The 23,187-nt window shown below is 43.6% G+C and overlaps 1 protein-coding gene across 2 annotated transcripts in view; it reads right to left on the reverse strand.

Moving 5' to 3' along the window:
• Window positions 1-23,187, reverse strand: part of LOC138948487 (ATP-dependent RNA helicase A-like) — a 72,435-nt gene that overhangs the window by 48,004 nt on the left and 1,244 nt on the right. Inside the window, exons 2-10 of one of the 2 annotated variants that reach the window (XM_070320043.1) lie at window positions 21,162-21,289; window positions 17,154-17,291; window positions 16,536-16,647; window positions 14,951-15,066; window positions 12,962-13,101; window positions 4,194-4,240; window positions 3,135-3,271; window positions 1,463-1,552; window positions 140-322 (exon numbers count right to left, since the gene is read on the reverse strand). In XM_070320043.1, the coding sequence (XP_070176144.1) occupies window positions 140-322; window positions 1,463-1,552; window positions 3,135-3,271; window positions 4,194-4,240; window positions 12,962-13,101; window positions 14,951-15,066; window positions 16,536-16,647; window positions 17,154-17,291; window positions 21,162-21,278 (1,080 nt within the window). In that variant the 5' untranslated portion in view covers window positions 21,279-21,289. Of the gene's footprint in view, window positions 1-139; window positions 323-1,462; window positions 1,553-3,134; window positions 3,272-4,193; window positions 4,241-11,070; window positions 11,141-12,961; window positions 13,102-14,950; window positions 15,067-16,535; window positions 16,648-17,153; window positions 17,292-21,161; window positions 21,290-23,187 lie in introns of those variants that run through there. The other variant, XM_070320044.1, reaches the window with a different exon arrangement.

A 23,187-nucleotide genomic window follows, 5' to 3' on the forward strand; every position in this document is an offset into this window, starting at 1 on the left:
CCACATGCTTAACTATGCTTTGATGTTTGTGTGAGCTTGGAATACCAATAGGGTCTATAGAAATATAGCACACAGTCCTATCAATGGATAGTATCATTCCATTCACACATAAACACAAATCAACAAGAGCATAACCTACAGTAGCCAGCGGTCCCTCGTCAATATTGCAGTTGACCCAAGCGTTCCAATTGGGTTGTGGCGGTGACCAGGGCACCACGCCCGGTGTATTGCGTCGTGGTGCCGGCTCAAACTCTTCCAGCGTTTCACACATCAGCAGCGAGTTAGACTGGCCCTCTTCCACCTCGCCGAACGTCAGCCGGTTCTGTGGACAGAGGCAGAAATCGTGTTTATATTGTTTTTGCATTGAGACAAGGAGAGACATTACAAAGGACTGGCCCTACTCAACCTCTCCGTCAGTCAGCCGGTTCTGTACTATAAACAGAGGCAGAAATCGTGTTTATATTATTTTTGCATTGAAACAAGAAGAGAAATTACAAAGCACTGGCCCTCTTCAACCTGGTTCTGTTAACTCATTGTCTCCCAGGTACGGATATATCCGTACCCACTCATATGGCTCTATCTGACCTGGTACGGATATATCTGTACACACAGTCACTTCAGTCGCTTCCTGTAACGTCGATCTAACGCCTGCATTCCAGCGTGTTGATACACAGTTGCTACACAGTTACTACAATTCTGAGTGACCTGCTGCAGCACAGCTGGTCTTGGCTAAAAAAACAAACTTGGTCAACATAGGTGGGGTAGAAAGTGTTAAGAGGGGCAGAAACCAGTGTTCATATTATTTTTGCAGTACTGTGCGGATCAGCCTACTGCCTTCTCAGCATGCCTCACTAATTGTCAGCTGGCAACCAAGTCTCTTTGTGTTCCTGCATGTCCTATGCCAGATTCAGCCTTCTGCCCTGCCAAATGTCATTCAAATCTGTCACTTCACCATGAGTCATTTCAAATTTCAGACTTTTTCAACGACTTGGTCTCAGCGAATCCTGAGCTACTTCAAACCAACCGCAGTTGGTGGAAAGTTGGTCGAATGTCTGCCATGTGAACAGACCTTAAAGACACTAAAAGTCGCTAAGACATTGGTCGAATGTCTGCCATGTGAACAGCCCTTAAAGACACTAAAAGTCGCTAAGACATTGGTCGAATGTCTGCCATGTGAACAGCCCTTAAAGACACTAAAAGTCGCTAAGACATTGGTCGAATGTCTGCCATGTGAACAGCCCTTAAAGACACTAAAAGTCGCTAAGACATTGGTGGAATGTCTGCCATGTGAACAGCCCTTAAAGACACTAAAAGTCGCTAAGACAATGGTCGAATGTCTGCCATGTGAACAGCCCTTAAAGACACTAAAAGTCGCTAAGACATTGGTCAAATGTCTGCCATGTGAACATCCCTTAAAGGCGCTAAAAGTCGCTAAGACACAGGAATACATGTATTGACATACCTTGTCCACAGGCTGTATGCTCCAAGCCTGCAGACACTGGTCTATCTGCTGCACTGTCTCTGGGTTCACTGCCACCTCGTAGGCTGGCAACTGTCAGAAAACAACATACAACAAGAAGGGCAAAGCCCATACGACTCACATGCTTTACACATTTTTCCTACCAAAATACATGTGACCTTGACCCAAGGTCAAGGTCATGCAACACAAAGCTGTTAATTCAAGACATAGGAAGTACAATGGTGCTTATTGGCTCTTTCTACCATGAGATATGGTCACTTTTAGTGGTTCACTACCTTATTTTGGTCACATTTCATAAGGGTCAAAGTGACCTTGACCTTGATCATATGTGACCAAATGTCTCTCATGATGAAAGCCTAACATGTGCCCCACATAATTTTTAAGTTTGAAACAGTTATCTTCCATAGTTCAGGGTCAAGGTCACTTCAAAATATGTATACAATCCAACTTTGAAGAGCTCCTGTGACCTTGACCTTGAAGCAAGGTAAACCAAACTGGTATCAAAAGATGGGGCTTACTTTGCCCTATATATCATATATAGGTGAGGTATTCAATCTCAAAAACTTCAGAGAAAATGGGAAAAATGTGAAAAATAGCTGTTTTTTAGGCAACATTTATGGCCCCTGCGACCTTGACCTTGAAGCAAGGTCAAGATGCTATGTATTTTTTGGGGGGCCTTGTCATCATACACCATCTTGCCAAATTTGGTACTGATAGACTGAATAGTGTCCAAGAAATATCCAACGTTAAAGTTTTCCGGACGGACGGACGGACGTCCGGACGGACGTCCGGACGGACGGACGGACGGACGACTCGGGTGAGTACATAGACTCACTTTTGCTTCGCATGTGAGTCAAAAATGAGATCATGAAACTGAAGAAAAAAGCCTGTAAACACCCTCCTTCTCCCCCTCCTGATTTGTGTAGGGCTCCCCAAAATGTGCTTCCCTGCGTCCTATATGCACTAGAAGCTGATAAAATGTACTAGAAATGTATGGAGGTCACGCAACATACTCAACCTGAGTAGGTACCAGGACACACTTTATATCCATTATCGTCCAAACTATCGGCACTGTTTTCAGAAACTGTTCTACCACATCTACACCAACACAGATTAACGGACTAAATCTTAGCTATATTACACGTTTTGGGTGAGGGGCTCTGTAGAAAGTAGACAGCTGGCTGCCGGCTGCTAGAGGAGACCTGAAATGGGCTAGGGACCGGGTTGGGTCGTCTTGGGTCAGTGCTGAAATGGTTACTTTATGGGCTGTTGGCCGAACGGACACCGGGGCTTCATATTTTTGCATGCATGTATTCGTGTTTCCAAGGCCTGAGGCTTTCGCTATGACCCTGGGATCTTTATCGTGCGCATGCGTGCACACGGGGTGTTCGGACACCGAGGAGAGTCTGCACAAAGTTGACTCTGGGACACACATCCCTATTTCAAGACTCCCTCCTTTTTACCCGATTTTCTCAGTTTTTTTGGGTCTTAAAAGGGGGGTTCCACTTTACAATAAATACATAGAATTACGTCAAAATTAATTATGCAGAAATAAGCAAGGGCGATCACTCTTTAATCTATGCCACTTACACACCAACGTGATAACTAAATACGTATATAGTATACACACAAGACAACAAGTGTAATGCCTCACATTTTCGGAGTCTTTCTTCTTCTTGACGCCGGTGAAAGCCTCGATGGCACCCAGGTGAAACAGCTGTCGTATCAGAGACAGGGCGCAGGATTTTGAGGCGGTCTGCTTGTTGGATCCAGGCTCTCTGGCGTGGATTTCTGATTACAAATCAGCTGTATTAATATGTACGCACAAGCAAGTTGTGAACAAAATGTAGAAGCACAAAAACACAGTTGGATGATAAAAACAACATCTGTTTTATCATAAACAACCAAATGTTTCAGACATAATATGAAGTTAAAAAACCCATTAAGAAATGTCCCTAACAGGTTTTGAAGCCTGTGAGAACCTTAAGTTTCATCTTCACTAGCAAAAAAACCCAGCAACAAACAAACAAACAACAACAAAATCCTCAAAGAACAAGAGGCGAAGCCTTCAAGGCTCACGTAAGAAATCGACAAACAGTAACACAAACTCAATCACTCCGTCACACATACACACACACACACACACACACACACACACACACACACACACACACACACACACACACACACACACACACACACACAGTAAGCATAGGTGAAACTGTGCAAGAAAGCGAGACCCTGGATCTGCCAAGTAGTCTCGGCCCGCTCACAATAACAATGACCGAGACTTTCAGTAATTCCTTTGCGTGACGTCTAACCCTCTTACGTCATAATGTGACGTCTTCAAATAGTTTCTATCACACACGTCAAACACTTTTGACCGAGACTGACGTAATCCATAGACTCGGAAATGTTAAAGTTTCTATCACACACACACGCACGCACAGACAGACAAAGTTTATCATCGCATAGGCTACACTTACGTGAGCCAAAAAGGAGACGAAATATATCAGGTGAACAAAGCAATTATAACCAAAACATCAAAAACACTCCAAGAAATGTTGCCTCTGTATGTCTGTTTTTCAATAGAGGTTGAAGATAAAATACTCATTTTTATCCCACTTAAGTTTGTAGATTTTCACAGGAAAATAAACAGAATCGTCCCCTGTTTGAAAACCAACTATAACACAGGAAAAACCAAAAAACTCACGTTGGTTGATCTTCTTGACATAGAAGCCCATCTCAGCGTAGAAACTCCTGAAGATTATCACAGCAGGATTAGATTCAACATCAAAAACAAATTGCAAATCTCGAACAGTTTCATTCCTTATTCTTTTAACAATAACACACAGAAATATTTCAACATATCATTTTATCTTGTAACACTTACCACTTGACAAACCTCAAAGCTCTTTAACAAACAAATAAAAACTTGATCTTGTAACCTTACACAAACATCAAGGTAACAGAAGATACACACACAAACAAGAAGAGCAAACGCTCGATCGAGTCACTTTCGCAGTTCTGAATATTATATGAGGCATCAGATGGACAGGAAGAAATTGCTATTCACAACACAATGAGTCACGTTCACATAAAATTTGAGCCCGGTCACTTTTATAGTTTCCGAGAAAAGCCCAACGTTAAGTTGTGTGTTGCCGAACAGAAAAGGCTAGTTATCTCCCTTGTTTTTCTGATAACGTTCGTAAAAGGCTACAGATGTAAATACTTTGATGTAAAGAATAATCCTACAAAGTTTCAATCACATCCGATGAACTTTGTCAAAGATATAAAATGTCTAATTTTTCCTTTGACGCTGACCTGTGACCTTGAAAAAGGTCAAAGGTCAACGAAACCATCGTTAAAGTGTAGAGGTCATTGGAGGTCACGACTAAACAAAATATGAGCCCGATCGCTTTGATAGTTTCCGAGAAAAGTCCAACGTTAAGGTGGTGTCTACGGCCGGCCGGCCGGCCGGACTAACACTGACCGATTACATAGTCACTTTTTCTCAAGTGACTCAATAAAAACATATCTTGTAACACTCAACAAACAAATACAAACATCAGTCCTATCTTGTAACACTGACCTCGTGACAAATCGAAAATTTTATTGTAAATTTTCATTTAATAAATATACCTACCCGAATCACATGTAGCATTGACACAATCGGAGATGCTAGGTTCTGTACAGGCTAACCGTCTAAGGGAAGCAACCCCAACCACAAAAGTGTAAACGTAGCCATGGTAATGCCCATACACCCGGGGAGTTACCTCCCCTCGTGCATGCCATGTCACTACTGCTACTGAACACGTGGTTCCTATCATTCGACCTAAAGAATAAATTCTCCAAATCAAAAGCGGGGTTGGCGGGAGGGAATATACTATGTGATTCGGGTAGGTATATTTATTAAATGAAAATTTACAATAAAATTTTCGATTAAATTACATATTCCTACTCCGAATCACATGTAGCAGATTACAACAACAAGGCGGTGGGAAAGAAAAATCTAACTCACTCAAAAAACCTTGCCAAAAACCTGGACCGCTGCCAAAGAATCAGGGCGGTCCCAGTGGGAAAGAAAAACTAACCCACTCAAAAGCCCTTGCCAGGGCTGGCCCACTGCCCACAGGCAGTGAGGGAACCAAGGAAAGTCCTGATTGACAGCCGAGAAGTATCTCAGGCGAAAAGCGAAAGAGACAACCTCAGAGATCCAGAAAGCTGTGCTCAGCACTTCTTCCAATCTCCTAGCCGTAAAAAACAGCACAGGAATAGACCCAAGCCTTGGATAATAACCCTGGCGAGCCAAGGGAAAGACAAGCTTCCCCCCCCCCCCTTTTATTGGAAGGAAATGCTAATGTCCTGAGAAGATCCGTGCGTAAGGTTGTCCCCTCAACTGAGAAGGACGAACCCCCGCGGTGACCTTAAGACAACCATGCCAAAGTCTGCAAACCTTGGGATGTAGTAAAGCCCAAAAGGCTTGTGAGAAAGAAGTCAGCTCAAAATAAGAGTGACCAATCACAAATAGAAGGTCGCCAGTTATCCCCTACCAGTCCCTGCGAACGCAGGGAGAGAGGTAGCACCCGACAGCAGCCACTTACGACTGTGCGTAAGCTACCGGAAGTGAGGACCCACGGTGGTCAAAAACCGATGTGACTGGCAACCATAAACAAAATGGCTAAAAGCCAGAATGTTCCCAAAACAGTCTGCTTGAAGGTAATCGAGAGTGAATCAAAAACCGAAAGCAGAAAACCAAGACTGGTAAACGTAACCGTGAAGCCAGCCAGCCATAAGACTCCCGAAACCAGAGTTCTCAGGGAAAAAACAGGCAGTTAACTTCCTAGCCAAATCAAGAGCCTACCTGAGTTTGGCCAGAAAACCCAGAGCGCGTCTGTCCCTGTCTGAAGACAGAGTCCAACGCGGAGAAAAACGGACAACCGCCCTAGACAAAGTTGCCTTTTTGTAGCCGGGTGACTGTAAGGAAACCCGACCCAACAGACGTCATCCTGACTCGCCTCATACTAAGATGAGGAAGAAGAGAGGAAAGGCCCAAGACTGAAGTCACAGGAACCGAACCTTAGCTAAACCTCTGCCCGAAGGAGAAGAGTAGCCAAAACCTGAGAGAGAGGAGGAAAGCCACAAAGAACTACTCCTCAACATCCATTGTCCAAGACAATACCCCCTCAGGAAAACCTGAATGTTACTTCCGAGGCCAACTCAAGCGTACCTTAAGTTCGGACGAAACACCAGAACGCGTCTGATCACTAGAGAAAGACAGAGTCCGACTCGATGAAAGACAACAAGGACCAAAGTCCAAACGTTTGTGGCCAAACAGGGGTAACCTGAAGCCAGAGAACCCCACAAGCCACAAGAAACGGGAAGGCAACAACCACCATCGCCGCAACGTGGAATGGCTGTTGCCCGGCCAAGGCTGCCTATTGGCTGCCAGCTTAGCTTAACCAGAGGAATGAGCATGCTTTTGCTAAGCATGTTTCTGAGTATGCTAGCCTTACCTTCCTTCAACCCTTGTAAAGCAGTCAGAGACCTGGTGATCTCTATTCGACTGAATCTCTACTGCAGGCAAAGTTTAAGCGACTCTCTTTGACTGTTCAGGGAACTGAGAAAGCGAAAGAAACGAGTCCCTCCGACACCCGCCGTACGAGCGTAGTGAAGGAAGGGCAGCCTCATCTGCTCCATGCTCACCCTAGCAAGGGCTGGCCAACAGAGTAGAGAAAGGAGGCAAGTTCCAAAGGCTGAATAAGCAAGAAGGAACAAAAGGTGAAGCCCGTGTAGCCGAAGCCAGCCAAGGCTGAGCATGTTCCGGAACTGAACCATAGTAGAAACAGCGGCAGAACCAAAACAGTAGAGATACCACCTTCGGGAGGAGATGGCCTAGCCAAAACCTCAAACCGTGGTACCTACAAAAGGTGACTAAGGAACCGGAAGTAGGAAAACATCCTATCTTCCCGGAACGGAAGTCCGACATCGACAACAAAGTCAACCAACAAGGAAGCCACCAATGTCGATGCACCCAAGGGAAATCCTGAGCCGAAGCTTGAGCTTCGACGGAAATCCAGAACGTGTTCGATTGCTGACTAAAGACTGAGAACCAGAATAGCTCAGCTACGAACGCAAACCGAAGTCACAGCTGCTGGTGGTAAACTGATGAATGAGAAGACCGGAAACCGGAAAACCATCCAACCGGAAAAAGACCTGACTCATCCCCCTACTGACGGTCGAGAATAGGGGAAACGTCCAGGGCCACCTGAACTGAATAGGCAGTAAGCGCAACACCCAACAGGTAAAGTGAAGACTGCCCCGGCTGAGGCTGAAAGCCTAAATGCCCGTAGGCCAGCCGCTGTTCCTCACCCACCAACCTCCGGAGGAGTGTCAGGAAGAGGAGAAGTGTATCCGAACAGAGCCGGAAATGCAGCAGACAAAACCGCAAAAAACGGAAGCGAAAGTTGCATAGAGTAGACTGAGGCCGGAAGCCCAAGCGCCCGTAGGCCAGTCCTCTGTCAACTCCAGTCAAAACAGCAACGTGTACTTGAAATGGAGGACTTATGCTTCCAGTAAAACCGGAAACACCACGCCGACAACGGCTTCTGCACTTGTGAAACACAAATGCCCACGACGGAACAAGAGTGAGACAGGACAGAAGAGGACTGGGGCCGGAACCCGAACGCCCGTAGGCCAGTCCTCGATCAACCCCAGACAAGCCACTACGTGCGCTTGTGATGGAGGACCTATGCTTCCAGACAGGAAGTGTAGGAGGCCGAAACCCCGTCGGGAAAACCTTCGACGTGACCTCTGCCGCAGCTTAGAGGACAGCGTTAAGCCTTTTTCCCAATAACCAGCACGTGTGGAATCGCTGACGACAGACTGAATGTCCGACACAACCGGCGAAAAAACCGAAGTCCACGTACTGGTGGAAGGCCGGTGAAACGGCATAACCGGAAAACCGGAAATCCGTCCCCCCCGACGTCGTCCTAACTCATGCCTCGAACAGGCTAAGAGAGAGAAGACGGCAAGTCTGCAGCCGCAGGAACCGGAACGGCAGTCGACGCGACAACCGAAGGTTGAAACGCTGACTACATCGGCCAGGGCTGAGACAACACCTGCCCGAAGGGCTGGCGTTGCTCCTCAGCTACCTACATCCGGGAGGAAGTGGAAGCGAAAGGAGCAGTAAATCCGGGCGGAGCCGGAAAGCACAAGACGAGACCGCGAAAAGCGGAAGCGCCGAATGCGAGGACGGAGGCCAGAAGCCCGAAAGGCAACGTCCGGTCAACCCCGGAAACGACCACAGCGGGTGCGTACGTCAGAGGACCTATGCTTCCAGCGAGTGCCGGAAGCGCAGCGCCATAAACGGCTACCGCCATTGCTCCGCCACACAATGGTCTTCAAGGAAGCCAGGGTGTGACTGAACAGAGGACGAATGCCCGGGGGGCAACGTCCGGTCAACTCCGGAAACGACCACAGCGGGTGCGTACGTCAGAGGACCTATGCTTCCAGCGAGTGCCGGAAGCGCAGCGCCGGAAACGGCTACCGCCACTGCTCCGCCACACAATGGTCCTCAAGGAAACCAGGGTGCGACTGAACAGAGGACGAATGCCCGGGGGGCAACGTCCGGTCAACCCCGGAAACGACCACAGCGGGTGCGCACATCGGGGGACCTGGTCAACCCCGGAAACGACCACAGCGGGTGCGTACATCGGGGGACCTATGCTTCCGGCGAGTGCCGGAAGCGCAGCAGTCGGAAACAGCTAGACAACTCCGGAAACGACCCCAGCGGGTGCGTACGTCGGAGAAGTAGCCGGAACCAACTGCCGCCATTGCTCAGCCACACAATGGTCTTCAGTGAAGCCAGGGTGCGACTGAACAGAGGACGAATGCCCGGGGGGCAACGTCCGGTCAACCCCGGAAACGACCACAGCGGGTGCGCACATCGGGGGACCTGGTCAACCCCGGAAACGACCACAGCGGGTGCGTACATCGGGGGACCTATGCTTCCGGCGAGTGCCGGAAGCGCAGCAGTCGGAAACGGCTAGACAAATCCGGAAACGACCCCAGCGGGTGCGTACGTCGGAGAAGTAGCCGGAACCAACTGCCGCCATTGCTCAGCCACACAATGGTCTTCAGTGAAGCCAGGGTGCGACTGAACAGGGGTTTGCGGGTCGTGAACCCGCCGAAAAGAGCTGTGTCCCAGCAGGGACTGTCCGACGGCCTCACGAGGGCCTGTGGACCAGCTCGACTTACTTGAATCGCCAACCACAGCGGTAGAAGACGAAGAAGCAAAACATCCGCCCTAGACAACGTCTCGGCCGGAAGCGTCAAAGAAGCCAACAAGGTGACGTCGCCCACAGACAGCGGGACCAACGGAAGACGCAGGCTTGGAACGCGAACATTTCTTCACAAAGATAACTCAAACACCTGATCTGCTAACGGCAGAGAAGGCGAGGAGAAGAAACAGGACGTACAACAGTATATGACTGCCCCACAAAGTGTTTGTTCGAGGCAGAAAGAGTAACGAACAAAACATAACAAACATGTTAAATTCGAAACCACGACAAGTCCTACGGACTGGTAGATACCTGCTAAAGCCTAGCCAAGAAACTGTCAGCGACGCTGATACACAAAATGGCGGCCAAGCGATAAGTTACTGGACAAAATTTAGAAGTCCAAAACGGACGAAAATTAAGCAATAACAAAAATTCCTGTCAAAGTAATGACGAAATATGAAATGGCTTACCAACTAACAAAGCAGAAGGCAAAAACGCAGGTAAAGTAAGGAGAACCTCACCATAACATAGGCCTAGCCACCGAAATAAGCTGTCAGGAAAGCTGAGCAACCGAAAGTGGCGGCCACAAGATAAGTTACTGAAACGCATTTAGGAGTCCAAACGGACAAAAAATTCAGCAACTATAGATAAATTCCTGTCAAACTAAAGACAAGAAGGAACAAGCTTACCAACTAAACAAAGCAGCAAGCAAGTAAGAAGGTAAAAATACGTTTACCTCCAAAATACATCGGCCTAGCCACAAAAACTGTCAACTCATGCTGACAACAAAAATGGCGGCCAACAGTAGTCACTGAAATATCACAGGTCCAAACACGGACGAAAATCAGCAACTACAACAAATTTCCTGTCAAAATAATGACCAAAATGGAAAGAGCTCACCAACTACGAAGCAGGAGGCAAGATAGACGGTAACGTGGCCGGTGGGTGTCAAAACAACACCAACAGCGCAGCCACAGGGGAGCCCAAAAATACAACAACCTGCTCCCTCGAAAGCTGTAAGGTCGAATGATAGGAACCACGTGTTCAGTAGCAGTAGTGACATGGCATGCACGAGGGGAGGTAACTCCCCGGGTGTATGGGCATTACCATGGCTACGTTTACACTTTTGTGGTTGGGGTTGCTTCCCTTAGACGGTTAGCCTGTACAGAACCTAGCATCTCCGATTGTGTCAATGCTACATGTGATTCGGAGTAGGAATATGTAATTTAATGTCAAGTAAACACACACACACACACACACACACACACACACACAAAACAACACATCATCTCATCCTGGAACACTTACCACTTGACAAGCATCAAGGTATCGGCTGAAGTTTTTTCCACCGACTTTCACAACAGCAGAGCAGAGAAAGCTGTGAAGAGAGAGCTTCGTTTAATTCTGTTGAGATAACGACACACTTCCCATGATTCCTTGCACCATTGCTCTGCAAGTGATCGTTCTCACTCGCTCAGCAATGTTTGGCTCTCCTTCTCAACAAGAGAGAAAGACCTCGAAAGAGAATCCAAAAGCGCTGCAGCCATTGCTTTGGAAAGTGACAACCACTTTCCCTGCAATGTTGTTGAATCATGTCTAACCTACTCCCTAGTCTGAAAAAGATCTACGTTGTGTGTTCTCATTCGCTTCATTGCATAGCTCTGTATGAGTGCACCGTTTAAGAGGATACACACAAGGAAGCTTTTCTGTGTTTAAGTCAGATGAATGGCCCCTCCGAGGCGAGGACACCCCCCATGAAAAGACAACTTCTTCTGTCCCCTTGTCTATCATCTGTACCCAAATATGCCCACCATGACAGGCTGCCTGCAATGTAGGGGCACTTTTCATTGGTCCCTAGTGTGTTCTTTCATCAGAAGAATCACCAAAGAACCAACGTTTCCTATGATTTCTATCGGAAGAGGGTCATCACTGATGACAACGGCGGGGATGTAGCTCAGTCAGTAGCGCGCTGGATTTGTATCCAGTTGGCCGCTGTCAGCGTGAGTTTGTCCCCACGTTCAGCGAGAGATTTATTTCTCAGAGTCAACTTTGTGTGCAGACTCTCCTCGGTGTCCGAATACCCCCGTGTGTACACGCAAGCACAAGACCAAGTGCGCACGAAAAAGATCCTGTAATCCATGTCAGAGTTCGGTGGGTTATAGAAACACGAAAATACCCAGCATGCTTCCTCCGAAAGCGGCGTATGGCTGCCTAAATGGCGGAGTAAAAAACGGTCATACACGTAAAAGCCGTGGGAGTTTCAGCCCATGAACGAACAAACAAACAAAATAAACTGATGACAACAGTTCCAACAAGTGTGTCATTATCTCAACATTCTGTGATGCGAGGTCTCTGGATCAATCACCAGAGTTCCGGCATCAGACATTTTTTGTCTCCGAAGCTCTTACTTCTTCACAGTCTCTCTGCTCTGCTGTTGTTGTTTTCTTTCTTTATTCACTTTGAGTTTGACCATATCTGGCAACCTGACTTTTGCAAGGCAAAACTTTAATAACAATAGATGTGAAAAATAGTCTCACATTATTTTATTGAAACAGGATAGTTAATTGTTTACTGACATTATTTTTCACATCACAATTTTTTTTTTAACCCCTTCACTGCCCACCCCGTATGTAATACGTGGTCATTTTCGGTTTGTCCTACGCCCATAACCGTATCTCATACGTGGGATTTGTGTCAACAACATTTCAGGACATTTCTGAAAACTAAATGGGAGGTAACCACTGTCCAAGTACTTGTAGGGGTTCTAAACACATTTCTTTCCCATAGACCGTTCGGATAATGCTGTTATACTGTGGCAGTGAAGGGGTTAAGGAGTTCACTTTCAGTTTGCTCTTGAGGCTTCACAAAATTCAGATTGCCAGACACGGTCATGATCTTAATTCAATCCTAGCCTAAAACAAACAAAAGCAAAGCTGTCCAGGTCACTGCAAAATGATGTGAGAAAAAAAGCAAGGACCAAAATGGCTAAACAGTCATGATAAAAGACAAAAAAAGCCTTTATCAAAGCATCAAATATTATGAACAGAACGCAATACAAAGCTTGCAAGTTCAGCTTCAAGAAGCTCATTAAATACAAAATTTAAAAAAACCTTGGAAATCAACAAATCAACTTAGAATGAAGCACAGGTGTGCTACCCCATAGAAGTCAACAACAACAACAACAACCAAAATATCTCACCTGTTGTGATCGGGCCCTACAACGGCATACTTATAGTCAGTCTGGATGCGACTGGTCTGCAGGAACTGGTGCAGTCTGCTCTTGGCGTTCTCGCAAGTCCAGTTGCCATGGATTTCTGCGTTCATGTCCACATCCTCTGACTGCACAGGCAAATGGCTTTGACAACACGTTTTGCACAACCGTCTAAATTAAATAAGATTGGATTGGATTGGATTGGATAAGATTTACAGTCCAGTGAGGTTACCCTCATGGAAATTCGGGCTGCTTTCTCCCCGGGGAAAGCGAGCTGCCATACATACGGCGCTACCCATATTTTTTTTTTCCTGCATGCGTGTATTCATGTTTCCTGAGACTTAATGCCGTGTGAGATGGATTTTTTTTACTTTATTCCAAGTCCCACGGGTATTTGATGGACATTTTTATCTATGCCTATACAATTTTGCCAGGAAAGACCCTTTTGTCAATCGTGGGATCTTTAACGTGCACACCCCAATGTAGTGTACACGAAGGGACCTCGGTTTTTCGTCTCATCCGAAAGACTAGCACTTGAACCCACCACCTAGGTTAGGAAAGGGGGGAGAAAATTGCGGCCTGACCCAGGCCTGAACACGCAACCTCTCGCTTCCGAGCGCAAGTGTGTTACCACTCGGCCACCCAGGCAGAAAATAGAAGTAAAATAAAAATAAAAAGACAGCATGATCTCCTGCCCATGAAAGCAGAATATTAATAATATTAATAAGAAGACAAACACTTTGTCCATTGTCTCTCTTGAATAATAATAATAATAATAATAAATAACTTTTCTATAGGGCAAGTTCCATAAGTACCTCCAAGCGCTTCATACTGTATTATTTACAATGCAATAAATATGCAAAAGCACTACTCATGATGGACTGTAACCAAACCAACACACATGGCCCATACATGGGTGTTACTGGGAAAAATAAAAAAACCTGAAAGGCAGGGGTCCAAAATGCTCAAGTTTGAAAGAAAGTTTCTGGACACCGACGAAACCAAATCATAATAAGCAAGATGGCGGCAAATCCAATGGGAGCGAACCGAGAAAGCACGCGAACCGGTGTCAAAAGTCGGATCGGAACCGCTGCTCGTTATTTCAACTTAGCGAAACAAAGCTTTTTTTTTTTTTTTTTTTTTGAAAACCCGGAAAACCGGTATTTCCGGCTTCAGATTTTTTCAAAAACCGGAAATCCGGCAAAAGCCGGAAGAGTAACACCCATGCCCATATGAAAATAAAAGTAACTGGGATCAATTTACCATTCTCTGCATTAGTCGCTGTTGTCAGTCTGAGTCAACCACTATCTGATGAACGTAGCGAATGGGCTCACCTCTTTAACCGTCCTTTTTTGGTTCAAATAATTTTAATGACTTTGGCACATTTTCTCCAAAACATTAACTGTACGTGTTTCAAACCTTATCAAAACTTCCTAAAACATTCCCAAGCTGAAACAGAATGAACATTTCCAAGCTGAAAAATACCCATTCAGTTTTCAGAAATGTCCCAAAACTCATGGTTCCCTGTATCATCATGTACTAACTTCGGGCGGGGACGTAGCTCAGTTGGTAGCGCGCTGGCTTTATAGCCAGTTGGTCGCTATCAGCGTGGGTTCGATCCCCACGTTCGGCGAGAAATTTATTTCTCGGAGTCAACTTTGTGCAGACTCTCTTCGGTGTCCGAACACCCCCGTGTGCACACATGCGCGCGAAAAAGATCCCACGTTCACAGCGAAAGTTTCAGGGCTTGGAAAACACAAAGACACGCATGCATCATCTCGTCTCTGATTATCATGATCGTATTTTCGATACTTTGACGAGACAAACCCAATGCTGGTGTGTCGAAGAAGACAGCCGCAGCGGGCTTGTTCGAATCGAAGTATCACACCATATCTTCAGCGTATTACCAATACCTGTCCCAATATAGACCAGTTGGTCTAAGAGGACGTTAAACCCTAATAGTCAGTCAGTACTAACTTCTTCCAGCCGTCGTTTCTCTGCGATACGATCCAGGTATTCCTGAGGGGGTCCTCGCTGGTACAGTGGGAACTCGCGTATCGGTCCAGACGGACCTGGGGATGATCCCTCCCCATCTGCAATAATCACAGATTCAAATTATAATTTGTTTGAAAAATTGGCAACGGTCAAGGAGTGACATGGTGTTTTTCTGCACAGTGCATTATGCATACAGGCAAACTTTGTGTTTTTGCTTTTATTTCTGGAGCAGAGAAGTGAAACTTAATAGTTCTTCCATAATTTGTTAGTATTGAATCATGCAGGGAATTCTGATTTTTTAACTTTATTTAACTGGATAAATAAATACATAAATTAATAAGTAAATGAAAAAATTAAAAACATTCTTATTCAGCGATAATTACTACTAGTACTACTACTACTACTAGTAATAATACGAGAATTTATATCGCGCACATATCTCACCACAAGGCGACTCAAGGCGCACAGTACGAAATATGAGAGAGCCCTGAAATGCAGCCACTCGGCGCAGAAGGGACAGCACTCTATATTTCGGGGGAAGCATGCTGGGTATTTTCGTGTTTCTATAACCCACCGAACTCTGACATGGATTACAGGATCTTTTCCGTGCGCACTTGGTCTTGTGCTTGCGTGTACACATGAAGGGGGTTAAGTCACTAGCAGGTCTGCACATAAGTTGACCTGGGAGATCGGAAAAATCTCCACTTTTAACCCACCAGACGGCAGCGACCGAGATTCTAACACACAACCTTCCGATTAGGAGGCCGACGCCTTACCACCACGCCACTGCGCCTGTCAATTACTCATAAAATAACAGTCTTGGGGTGCTTTTCAAACATTTCAAAATATACACTTGGCATCGAAATTCAACACCACACACATGAACGTTCAGGCAGATACACATCACTGTTCAGAATGAGCAACACGCTTCAATACACAGCCAGAAGACTTCTCTCTCTGTCACTTGGTGTAGATGTATTTCTCCCTTCTTTATTTCACACACACTAAGGCCAAAAAAAAAAAAGGTCTGTTTACGGTAACATAGGCCAAAAAAATAGGGTCGGTAGGTCGGTATTTTTATTTCTTTTTCTTCCAAAAAACCATATTTTTAAGTTATTTTGCCCAAAAAAAACAAGATTCCCCCCCCCCCCCCCCCAAATGCCAAAAAAAAAGTCTAGGGTCGCGCGAAAAAAATAGGGTCGGTCGGGTTACCGTAAACAGACCTATTTTTTTTTTTTGCCTAATCAAGCTGCTAAATCAAGAACCAACTTTCCTGAAATAATAATAATAATAATAATAAGAACATTTATATAGCGCTAAATCAAAAACTTTCGTTAAAAAGGCTTGCTCTAAGCGCTTGACATCTAAAACTAAAACGTCAATCACACTCTTTACAATGATGTACAAGAACTTCATGTCACACTCTTTCATTCAGTATAGCACCATTCACACAGTTGTTATTCTGTACAAGACAATAAGTTAGTCTAACATTTAGAATGTTCATAAGATGAAAATAAGCGACAGAGACCACTGAAATGATGAATCAGAAGGAAGGTACAAAACTAACCCAGTCCCAGTTTCTGGTGTGGCATCATCATTCCTCCTGGCAGAGCTGTTGATCCAGGCTCCCGAGGACCTCCCCCAAATGCGTCCCCCCCTCCCTCCGGTACTGATGGCACCTGTCAAAACACAAATGTATCATCAGGCAAGACTGACAACATTTATACTTTATAGACACCTCCTACCATGACAACAGCAAACACAATCATTATTTTAAAGTTCAGATCTGTCATGTATACAGTTTAATGCACTTAGCAGACACATCTTGGAGTATGATTAACTCACAAACATAAATGCATTACATTTCAAATCCTGCAGCTGTCTCATGGCAGAATGTAAACTTCATAAAGAGTTGCAGAAAAAAAGAAGAAGAGGGAACTGAATGGTAAAATGACAAACGCATCAGCAAATAGAAATGAATCTGTTTCATATACATATATTTATATATATATATATTGAACAACAGACTGCATGTCAGAAGACCTAGAATAAGATAACAATAGAACTGAAATGACCAGAGACGCAGACACAAAAACACAGGTAAATAAATGAGGTTCAACAAAAAGCCTTCTTCATTTTGACAACGAGATGTGACACAAAGAGGGAAAGAAGACTTTAAACTTACAGCACTCGGAATATCCTTGCCATCCATTTTGCCGACGCGAACCAGGAAGTTGACAAAGTCGCGAGCGGCGTTGGCCTGAGCGTCTTTCTTGCTGGTAGAGTTACCCACCCCTACATAGTCCAGCCCCTCCACACGCAGCTGTAGGAAAAGAGCAATGAGTTTATTTTTCAAGATTTCATATCATGACTATTCTGTGCGTCCTCTTTAAAGCCGAAAACATTAAGTGCCTTTGACACCCCAGCATATAGCAGTACAGTGGTACCTTCGATGAAAGGACACCCTTGGGACCAGTGAAGTGTCCCTACATGGCAGGTGGCCTGTCATGACAGGTATATTTTTGTAGAGATAACAAAGGGACTCTAGAATGTGTCCTTTTTACATTTAGTCAAGTTTTGACTAAATGTTTTAACATAGAGGGGGAATCGAGTCGGGGGTCGTGGTGTGTGTGTGTGTGTGTGCGTCTGTGTGTGTGTGTAGAGCGATTCAGACTAAACTACTGGACCGATCTTTATGAAATTTGACATGAGAGTTCCTGGGAATGATATCCCCGGACGTTTCTTGTTTTTTTGGATAAATGTCTTTGATGACGTCATATCCGGCTTTTTGTAAAAGTTGAGACGGCACTGTCACACCCTCATTTTTCAATCAAATTGATTGAAATTTTGGCCAAGCAATCTTCGACAAAGGCCGGACTTCGGTATTGCATTTCAGCTTGGTGGCTTAAAAATTAATTAATGACTTTGGTCATTAAAAATCTGACAATTGTGAAGAATTTTTTTTTTTATAAAACGATCCAAATTTACGTTCATCTTATTCTTCATCATGTTCTGATTCCAAAAACATATAAATATGTTATATTTGGATTAAAAGCAAGCTCTGAAAATTAAAAATATAAAAATTATGATTAAAATTAAAATTCCGAAATCGTTTCAAAAACTATTTCATCTTATTCCTTGTCGGTTCCTGATTCCAAAAACATATAGATATGATATGTTTGGATTAAAAACACGCTCAGAAAGTTAAAACGAAGAGAGGTACAGTAAAGCGTGCTATGAAGCACAGCGCAATCGCTACCGCGCCAAACAGGCTCGTCACTTTCACTGCCTTTTGCACAAGCGGCGGACTACGTTCAGTTTCATTGTGTGAGTTCCACAGCTTGACTAAATGTAGTAATTTCGCCGTATGCGACTTGTTATATAATATGGGAGGTGTCCTCTCATCACACATTGCAGACCTGTACCACTGTAGAACTAGGAGACCACAGACGTACACTGAGCAAAGTCGATGGCACTGGGTATAGTGCATGTCATATGACAGAACAGATATAAATCTGTCGAGCCTGCATGTCATTTTGTGATAGCGAAACACCAATAAGTCCCAAATAGTCCCGTACCGGCGGGACTGGAACTATCATTAAGTCAATGTCAGAGGATGTATGCCTTTCAGGTAATTCCATCCATGCATTCTTCTTCTAATATTCTGCAGACTTTGAGCATGCTTTAACAATCAGTGTGAAACATCCTAAGAAACTTTGCGATAATTTGCAGATGGATTGGAATAAATACAAGCATACTGACTGAACAACTACAATTATTATACTTTACATGAATAAATGTGTTCTACCCTCATGAAATAAATGTTTTAACTGCAACAAACAACAAGTGAAAAACAAGAAGGTTTATGTATGCAACCAGTCGCCTTTCACATGAGAGAATAAGGAGCAATGAAATGAATAAATGATTTTTATCACATCATAGATTCATACAACCACGGAACATTACACAATTTCAATTCTTATGAACGGCCAAAACTAAAAGCGTAGCGTTTGAGTATGTGCATAATAATTAATAGTTTAACATAAATAAAGGATGTGATTGTGAAACACTGTGTAGTAGTTAAATCTATTACTAATACATGTATGTATACATGCAGTGCTTTTGCTTCAATGTCTTGTAGCTGTGTGTGGTTAGAGTGTGCGACTCTAACACAGCACAATAGTAAACATTACATTGTTATCATCAGTCAAGTAACTACAAAAGTAAACATTACATTGTTATCATCAGTCAAGTAACTACAAAAGTAATCATTACATTGTTATCATCAGTCAAGTAACTACAAAAGTAAACATTACATTGTTATCATCAGTCAAGTAACTACAAAAGTAATCATTACATTGTTATCATCAGTCAAGTAACTACAAAAGTAAACATTACATTGTTATCATCAGTCAAGTAACTACAAAAGTAAACATTACATTGTTATCATCAGTCAAGTAACTACAAAAGTAAACATTACATTGTTATCATCAGTCAAGTAACTACAAAGTCTTAAAGGTACTGAACTTGTCAAATCCAGGTGCACGGAGCCCCTGGGGCTTTTAGTCATACCTCAGGCAGCTTTCCGTTAGAAGAACTACCAAGTTTCATTGAATTGCACCCAAAGAGTCAAGAACTGCGATTTTTTTGTACGAATTAATTTCGTACTCGGACCCGGCTGGTCTTGGCCTATATTTGGATCTAAATTTAGATCAGGTAGATCACTACATCATGCACAAAAAGACACGTCACTAAGCAAACTATGTCAGACGTCATCATGAGTTTGTGTAAAACAAGAAGGGCAAAGCCCATACGACTCACATGCTTGACCTCAAATAACTAAACCTAGCAATGACATCATACACTAAGAACTGCTTTACACATTTTTCCTACCAAAATACATGTGACCTTGACCCAAGGTCAAGGTCATCCAAGGTCATGCAACACAAAGCTGTTAATTCAAGACATAGGAAGTACAATGGTGCTTATTGGCCCTTTCTACCATGAGATATGGTCACTTTTAGTGGTTCACTACCTTATTTTGGTCACATTTCATAAGGGTCAAAGTGACCTTGACCTTGATCATATGTGACCAAATGTGTCTCATAATGAAAGCATAACATGTGCCCCACATAATTTTTAAGTTTGAAACAGTTATCTTCCATAGTTCAGGGTCAAGGTCACTTCAAAATATGTATACAATCCAACTTTTAAGAGCTCCTGTGACCTTGACCTTGAAGCAAGGTAAACCAAACTGGTATCAAAAGATGGGGCTTACTTTGCCCTATATATCATATATAGGTGAGGTATTCAATCTCAAAAACTTCAGAGAAAATGGGGAAAATGTGAAAAATAGCTGTTTTTTAGACAACATAAGGCAAGGTCAAGATGCTATGTATGTTTTTTGGGGCCTTGTCATCATACACCATCTTGCCAAATTTGGTACTGATAGACTGAATAGTGTCCAAGAAATATCCAACGTTAAAGTTTTCCGGCCGGCCGGACGGACGGACGACTCGGGTGAGTACATAGACTCACTTTTGCTTCGCATGTGAGTCAACAAAATGGAGGCCGGAATCACTCAAGTTGAATCGAACTCTGACCAAACACCAACGTAATAACTAGGTTAATTTATGCACTCGCGTGAACAAGAAACTGTCGAGCTTCACAGATGTCGTCGTTGGGTAGTTTTGGGTTTGTTTTACTACCATAGGAGGATTTTTGAACTGTAAATGCACTCATCTGCAACAAAAACGCAAAACGAAGGCTGTGAGCTGCACTGTGCCTTTAACAAAACGAAGGCTGTGAGCTGCACTGTGCCTTTAAGCAGAACAATGGTGACTGCGTGTGAGAGCGAGAAACAAAAAGACCAAAAATTACTGTACCCACTGTTTCATGATAATGAAACAAATATCACAGTACGAAAAACAAAACAAGTCTGTCCGTTTGTTTTGGCATGTGATTGTGAGTCGTAAAATGTGTTGCTCCTCTGTCCGTTTGTTTTGGTTTGTCACGTGCGAGTCGTAAAATGTGAATCTGTAGTTCTTCTTTCTGTTCTGTCTTGTTTTTTTCTTCTGATTTTTGTACCTGAGAAAGACCCTAGTGGTCAAAATGTTGTGCTGTGTCATTTGTTTTGTCATTGTTAAACAGTGAGTACAGTATTTTATTAAATCTTTTTGTTACAAAGTCTTACCTCACACTTGAATCTCTGGCGATGTTTTGGCCCACCCCCTGCGCTGAACTCATACTCTGGCATCAGCTTCTGCTTGCCCAGCCACGAGTACAGGTACTGCTTGATGTCAAGAGCCATGATGGTGTTCTCTGAAAATGGAATAAGGATGACTGAATGAACATGACAATAAATCCTCAGTGTTGCTCATACTTTGGCATCAAACTTCTGCTTGCAAAGGCAGGACTAAAGGCCAAAAAAAAAAAAAGGTCTGTTTACGGTAACCCGACCGACCCTAGTTTTTTCGCGCGACCCTAGACTTTTTTTTGGCATTTGGGGAAAAAAAAAAAAAAATCTTGGTTTTTTGGCAAAATAACGTAAAAATATGGTTTTTGGGAAAAAAAATAAAATAAATAAAAATCCCGACCTACCGACCCTATTTTTTGGGCCTATGTTACCGTAAACAGACCTATTTTTTTTTGTGGCCAAATATCTTTGTCATATTTTTTACCAGTTTTCATTCTTAACCAGCTGGGGAACCAAAAACACTGTTCCCCATGTAACAAATCAAGGTGGTGAATCATTGAATGGGTTTGAGCTTTCAGGTCAAACGGGGATTGTCAAAGTAAAAGCCAATCAGGCTGTTTGTTTGATTTGTGGAACCATCATGGCTTTAGATTCGTATTCCCTAGGACAACGACTGTAAACCACTAAACGTTCACTCTCAAAGACCCAATCAGTGTTGGACATTACCCCGATGACTCATGGTCATTTTGCAACTAAGGCCAAAAAAAAAAATAGGTCTGTTTACGGTAACCCGACCGACCCTAGTTTTTTCGCGCGACCCTAGACTTTTTTTTGGCATTTGGAAAAAAAAAAAAAAAATCTTGTTTTTTTGGCAAAATAACGTAAAAAAATGTTTTTTTTGGAAAAAAAACAACAAAAAAAAAACAATCCCGACCTACCGACCCTATTTTTTGGGCCTATGTTACCGTAAACAGACCTATTTTTTTTTTTGGCCTTAGCTGTGCAATCACACATTGCGCAACGAAAAGACTGGAAACACTTAAAACTTATAAAAGAAAGGGTACAAGCTAAAAAGTGACAGACCACGCACATAATATGATGCCAGCTCTGTGCATTTTTACACTCAAAGAAAAGCGACGTAAAGTTTACGTTTGAGATCACATTTTCAATTATGATGCGATCAGTTGAACTTCTGACACGTTTTGAAGCCATGAATTGTATTCTACAAATTCGGCTCTCTTTGGGTTATTGCGCGCACTATTGCTCCTTAAACACAAGTTAAAGTTAAACTTTTGCTGTAAACCTGTTTTTGTGTATGTGAGGTGATATTGATAAACTTGACTTGTGTGTCAATCATAACACTAACAGAAGACACAGTGGTTACGTAACTATTTTAGCCCATCAGTCTTAGCTATGTGAGCTTTTAACAAAATATCCTTAGTTTACAGTGCATAAATATATCCCATGACCTCTCTTCTTTCAATCTTTGTCTCTGTAAATGTACTCTAGGTATATTTCTTGTATTTCCATTGTTCTTTTGTTACATCTATGATGTAACCATTGCACTCTTATAACACATAAAATAGTGGATAAATAAGGGTGCACAAAATACATCATAGCTGGCTCTACTTTCTGTCGTCCTTGACATTCCAAAGTGCACATGTACCTGTTGACCGGATACATGTGCAAAGTGTTACCACGCTTTTGAGAACTTGCGCGAGAGTCGTTCAGTGCTATAGCTGAGTTTTAGTGAATTAGTCTCTTGCCGAGACTATCATCACAGCGTCATAGATTTCATGACGTCTGTCGTCCATCGCGTCATATTAAGGGGACGTAATCTGTTATGTTTCCTTCTATTCGCTGTTCTATTTCTCTCTTGTGATCAACATGACAAGCCGTATGTGTTTGAGTGTGTGTGCTCGTGCTCTCAACTAAAACAGAAGTCAAACTAGCAATTGTTGAAAACCCAGTCCGTCCGACCAGCACTGCTATGTTCAGGCTATGCTCATGTGAAGTTACAGCG

The sequence above is a fragment of the Littorina saxatilis genome, linkage group LG15 (assembly GCF_037325665.1).
Source record: "Littorina saxatilis isolate snail1 linkage group LG15, US_GU_Lsax_2.0, whole genome shotgun sequence".
NCBI lineage: Eukaryota > Metazoa > Mollusca > Gastropoda > Littorinimorpha > Littorinidae > Littorina > Littorina saxatilis.